The sequence below is a fragment of the Megalops cyprinoides genome, chromosome 24 (assembly GCF_013368585.1).
Source record: "Megalops cyprinoides isolate fMegCyp1 chromosome 24, fMegCyp1.pri, whole genome shotgun sequence".
NCBI classification, from domain to species: domain Eukaryota; kingdom Metazoa; phylum Chordata; class Actinopteri; order Elopiformes; family Megalopidae; genus Megalops; species Megalops cyprinoides.
In genome coordinates, this window is record NC_050606.1 from 20,136,905 (window position 1) to 20,142,357 (window position 5,453).

General features: G+C 42.4%; 1 protein-coding gene across 1 annotated transcript; it reads right to left on the bottom strand.

Annotated features, from left to right (window-relative positions):
* Positions 1-1,042: 1,042 nt before the first annotated feature.
* On the bottom strand, positions 1,043-5,132 carry LOC118771361 (peptidase inhibitor 15-A-like). Its single transcript, XM_036519327.1, has 6 exons — positions 5,070-5,132; positions 4,390-4,730; positions 2,818-2,936; positions 2,413-2,545; positions 2,205-2,320; positions 1,043-1,425 (listed from the first exon to the last, which is right to left on the bottom strand). The coding sequence occupies exons 2-6, from the start codon at positions 4,663-4,665 to the stop codon at positions 1,290-1,292; spliced, it is 780 nt and encodes a 259-aa protein (XP_036375220.1). The 5' UTR covers positions 4,666-4,730; positions 5,070-5,132; the 3' UTR covers positions 1,043-1,289.
* Positions 5,133-5,453: the final 321 nt, after the last annotated feature.

The window sequence follows — 5,453 nt, forward strand, 5'->3', positions numbered from 1 at the left end:
ACAGACTTGTCTGATGATTTTAAAACTACAGTGTTTAATGACTTTGGTAACACCTTGAAAGATACATTTAACATGAATGCATATCTCATCCTTTTAGCTTAGGTAAATGTAGGGCCATGATCAGTAAAAATCTCAACTTTTAAGAACTTACAGGTGTACTTGAACATCTGATGAAAAGTTTGATAACATTTTGCTTGCTTGCATTATACCCGTGTAGTAACGCTGTAACTAATTTGGTAACAAGAATGTAATTGCACGCCATTACACATTAACTAGACTGCAATTGCTGAGGTTTGTCAAGTTAGTTATAAACTGTAAAAAAAAAACATGTAAAACTGTAACTATATGCCATTACACAGTAACTACATTGTAATAGTTAGTTACAGTGTAACCATTGTGGTATAATGCAGCCGTATAAACTCTAAGCGAAAGGTTTCATTTTCATAAGTACTGATATTTTTAGGAAAGACACTTTAAAACACTTGAATATAAACAGTTTGGGGTCTGTGTACAGAAACACAATGTGTCACACTTAACGCAACAGCTATCATTATGAATTAGTGCTACTTTGTTTTGCATTACATAAAGAAACATAGCCATATTCAGCACTTCAATAAACAGTTATGTTCATCCATTATGCCATACCAATGGGTGTTCTGACACAGGATGGGTGACATATATAGCCCAGGTTAGGCTATACATTGGTGGTGGCTGAGGTGAAGTAGGACACTATGTGCATGAAATTCATTCATTAAGGTACCAATTGGAGTAATCCATGATATACCAGTACAATGGTTAAAACATATGAGGCTTTCTGCTGTTACTGCTCTGCTACCCATACCCCCCATACAGTATATCATTTATAAATATAATTTCCAGCCATTAGTTTGAAGCCATAATGAATTCCAATTTCTGATAAGCACCAATATTTTTGTCAAAGCAAAAAATGCAGTCATATTTGAAAAATACTGCATGACACTAGCACCATTTTCAGAACTGAAAGTTTAGCTTTTCCTTATAAGATAAATAATCTTTTCCCCGACCGACACAATGTGATACAGACTAATTTAACACATTATTATATAAAAACAAGATTAGTAATATATTATGGTACATTATCACTGTATGTACATGTAAAGTAAAATAAAAACTACTTTATTGTTGTCTAAATACCTATTTCCGGCCTCTCAATGTCTGCAAAGTTTAAATAAACGATCATATATACACATTAGAGTGATGTGCTAGGTTCTGTCATGGCAAACCATTGGTCGGTGCATTGTGAGTGGTGTTCATTTGAACCAGTACAGGTAGTTTGAGTTTATTGCAGGATAACACACGTTGTTGCTGCAAGAGCCGCCATAGCTTGGTGGACACGCAGAACATGGAATGCCAACCTTATAAGGTGCCTCCCCAATCCAGTTCCCCCTGGAAAGCAGATAACACAGGAATTAGCATTATCGGCGGGCAACACGTAGCTGTTTCAGCTCCAAACCAAATCGAATGTTCCCTGAATGTGTTGGATGAACATAGATCTCCAGCACACAGCTGCTGTTAAGGAGTGTTTCATGATGATGACTTGTAGGGAAAACCTTTAACACCATGGCACTGCGGAATATTCTACCGAACACTGGTGGTAGCAGTGGGATGGTATAACAGCATTACAGTTGGTGTTACAATGCAAGTTCACACACTGCCTGGAAAATTGGTTATGGGGCTGAGTTAAAAGAACGGATTTTAATTCAGTAAAACATACAAGTACTTTCTCCAGCTCAGTAAATTCTCTTCTACTCACAAGCACTGTACCCATGTTTCAGCACTGTCATTGTCCAGGTAAGGCAAATGAGCTACTGAAAAACTATTAGTGTTGCTATAGGATGCTATGCCTATGCCTATGTGGCATTGCGAAAGCTGTTTACCCTCAGTCTCACACTGAACCATGAATGAAGAGATGAACATGCTTTTAATTGTTTTTATCATTGTCCATGGGGATGCCATTTGTTGTTCATTTAAAAACAATAATATTGCTCTTATGAATGAATTGGGAATAATGTTTTTTGCCTGATATAATGATGGTCCTTGCATTTTGGGAAGCTCAGCAGACCAAGGCTGAACCAGCTCTATCCACTGAACATTTAAACCATTGACATTTCACCATACAAAAGCTATGTATGTAAATATTATATATAATGTTAAATAAAACTTACTTTGGTGAGTAATTGCAGACCAGGTATGTTGCCCTCCTCCACACGGCCCCCCATACATACATGTTAAAGCATGTTTGAATAGCACAGCCCACCCTGTTCGATGTGGCCCACACCATCTGTGGTAAACCAGAGAGAAACGTCACTCACCTGATACAATTCGCAGTGGACATGCTCAGTGTGACATGACGGGACACGCCCGCCAGCTCACCTGCGTGTAGTGTGTGCACATGGGCCCGTAGCAGCGCAGGGGACACTGGGGGTTGCAGTCCTGGGGGTACGGGAAAACGTAGTCCCTGACCTCATCGTACCATGGCTTCACCAGCTGCAGAATGGAACGGTACCTGGAAGGAGCAGTGTCATTTGAGCACGAGTTAGTGACAGGGGTATGAAGTAACACAAACCCAAAGTGGGTGGGGCTATGATATTTTATCACATGACTTACTGATGTCAATCAAATGCAGCGCTTTGCCACGGACAGCGAAGTCTTTTAATAGGTTCACACAAGGCCGTGGCTCACACGATGGAATGAGAATCATTTCCGCGTGACTCTGACATGCGTATTGCGGTCACGCGTGATGAAATGGAAAGCTCCACGTGCTGAGGGTTAGCCTACCGTCCGGTTCTCACGGAGAGGTTCTGACCCAGGAACCTCAGGAGGTGCTGCGGGCCGTGATCCCAGATGCACGTGGCAGCCCAGGCCTCCGCGGACCTGGCGAGGTTCTCGTCCCACACCTGCAGTGGTCACAATAAATGCGAGAGGCACGTTCTGTTGCCATGTCCAGTGCTAAGAGAGACCAGTCCATAATTGTGCTGACTGCGAGATCAATGCATTTAAGAGGTTAAATGGGCAGGCAGCCAGTTAACAACATAATAACAACACAATGATTTACTGACAGACTGACTGACACACTGACACTTCATTCATTCATTGGTTGGTAGGCTGGCTGATTGGTTGATTGGTCACCATCATCATTGGCTGATGTCAGCTATCATCACTGATCCCAAAGGAAATTGACGTAAAGTCCTAACTTGTAATCATGATTACTTATGATCATTTATGATTTTAGTTCTGCATCGTAATGCAATGTTTGGAGGCATGACTGCAGCAGTTATTTTTGGTCTAGCCATAAGAGAAACAAGGAAACCAAGTAGTGCCAGGTATGTCTCATGCATAAACCACAAGCACAGGGCTCAAAAAAATGCTCAGAAATGTTCACCATGCTAATCAACGCCTTTCTATTAGTTAAAAATAATCCTGCCATAACGAATGAATGTATTAAACAAATAAATAAATAAACAGCAAATGGTGTGTTGGACAATGCGGCTTCCCACTGGCGGGAGTGTGAAAAGACAACGCCGCCAAATTCAGTTTGGCAAAGAACGAGCTGGAATGAATGCCCAGTGTTGTCATTTCTAAAAATATAAGAATGCCGCACGAAAAGTACAAAAAAGAAAGCATTTTCTTGGCTATTCTTGTACAGCTGGCAGGATTACGCGCGCTTGCTGCCTCTCCGTTCCGAACTGACAAGTTGCAAGTCGCCGCCCACAAACCGTGGACCCTGCGACCTCTCTCCGCGAGCAGGCCGTCTTTGGCGATGCTGAACACTCCGAGGCGCTCCGCAGTGACCGCTGCCAACTGCCTTACGCGCTACCCGCGCATTACTGCTGCTTGCGTATTATAAAGCCTTGATTTCATATGATCCAGTTCATCAAAAAATATCATTGACTGTTTCACCTTTCCGCGTAAATAAATTGGGTTTGTGAGCCTGGCGAGTCACACCATGCTCAAAATCTATCTTCACACGGCCACATATGACAATACGGATGTTTTGCCGTTTGCTTGTTTGTTATGTGTTCATTTTCCCAATCTGTGTTAGAACTTCAGTTCCTTCACTGGGCGGAGGACGCCGTTTATGATCCCATGGTCACAGACTGGTTAATCAAATTTCAGTTCTAGACTCTCCCATTTCCATTAATGTCTCAGTATTAAACTAAAAAAAAAAAACTGCCTGCAGACGTAAACCCACTTCAACTACTAATCAGAAGGCGGCGTACTGTTTTCATATGGTGCTTTATCGTAAAATATTTACAAAAAAATTGTCATGGAGTAACAAAAGCGTCGCAAAAAAAGCACCGCTCTTCGACTGCGTTCTATTAATAGTGCACGGGAAAAATGCAGACTTACCATGTACTCCATGTTGGAGGCAGGCGGGAAGACATTCGCTCGAACTTGGTTGTGATAGTCTAGGATCTCGATCATGTCGCTTTGGGAAATGTAACGCCTCCGTCTGGTCTTGGGGACCCTCGCAGGCTCCGCCTGATGCTGCGAGGACGCGCTGCTGTCAGTGAAGTTGGTCGCTGATAAGAACGGGTTTGTGGAGCTCTCAGCCAGTGCCGCCGCACTTGCTCCGCTGGCAATGCACAAGAGCAACACCTCTAACGAGAAGCAGACTTCCCTCATCCTTCTTCTGCTGTTCTGCTTGTCGGTGAATCGCAGGTGGATGTAGTCCTGAAGGAAGTGGTTAACTGAAAAAAAAAGCATACATAAACCCAAAATACTTTGAAGAATCTGTTATCTAACCTCTTAATCTGCCCGTTTGAGCTTTTGTGCGTCTGCTTTGATTGAAACTGGACCGATCCGAACTGGTCACACTAGCAACATAAAATTTTAAAAGCAACATGCTTTAGGTAATTTTGAGTTTTAGTGCAATGGTTATCTAATATAGAAACGTTGATGGCATGGCAAGTGATTATCATCAAGTGAAGTCGACTATTATCTTGAAAATCAAAGTGTCGCTGATCAATCACAAAAGCATGAGTGTAACGATGTTGCATGCTTCTGCGCCGTAAGTGGAGACCTCTTACCTTCGATCTGCGCAAAGAATGGCTCAATTCTGGTTCGTATTTTAAGATTTTACGCGTTTCAGAGTTAGAGTGGTGAATCTGGGATGTGGCCGCTCGCTAACCCTATAGGAGGTCTAAGACTGATGTGGGAATCGTCTGGTTTTTATATCGCTGCTGCTACAGCGCGAGAAAGCCCTCGGTCTTCGGAGGTGAACTGAATCCCTCCCTGCCACCTGAAAGACAATTTGGAAACGTAATGTTGTCTGTTTCTTTCTTTCCTATTTTGGCAGACAGATGTAATCTCCTTTAAATCAAAACATCTGCTTTACGTTTGCACAGCTGGAAAAGCGGGAAAAACATACTGAAGGAAGAGAGTAAATAACTCAAGTGAACCCAAAGTTGCCG

Excerpts from the sequence above, each read along its gene's own strand:
- LOC118771361 (XM_036519327.1), bottom strand. The coding sequence starts at position 4,665 with ATGAGGGAAGTCTGCTTCTCGTTAGAGGTGTTGCTCTTGTGCATTGCC. Across the intron at positions 2,546-2,817 it reads CTCTCCGTGAGAACCGGACG|GTACCGTTCCATTCTGCAGC; the intron begins GTAGGCTAACCC and ends TGCTCCTTCCAG. Across the intron at positions 1,426-2,204 it reads GTCTGCAATTACTCACCAAA|GGGGAACTGGATTGGGGAGG; the intron begins GTAAGTTTTATT and ends TCTGCTTTCCAG.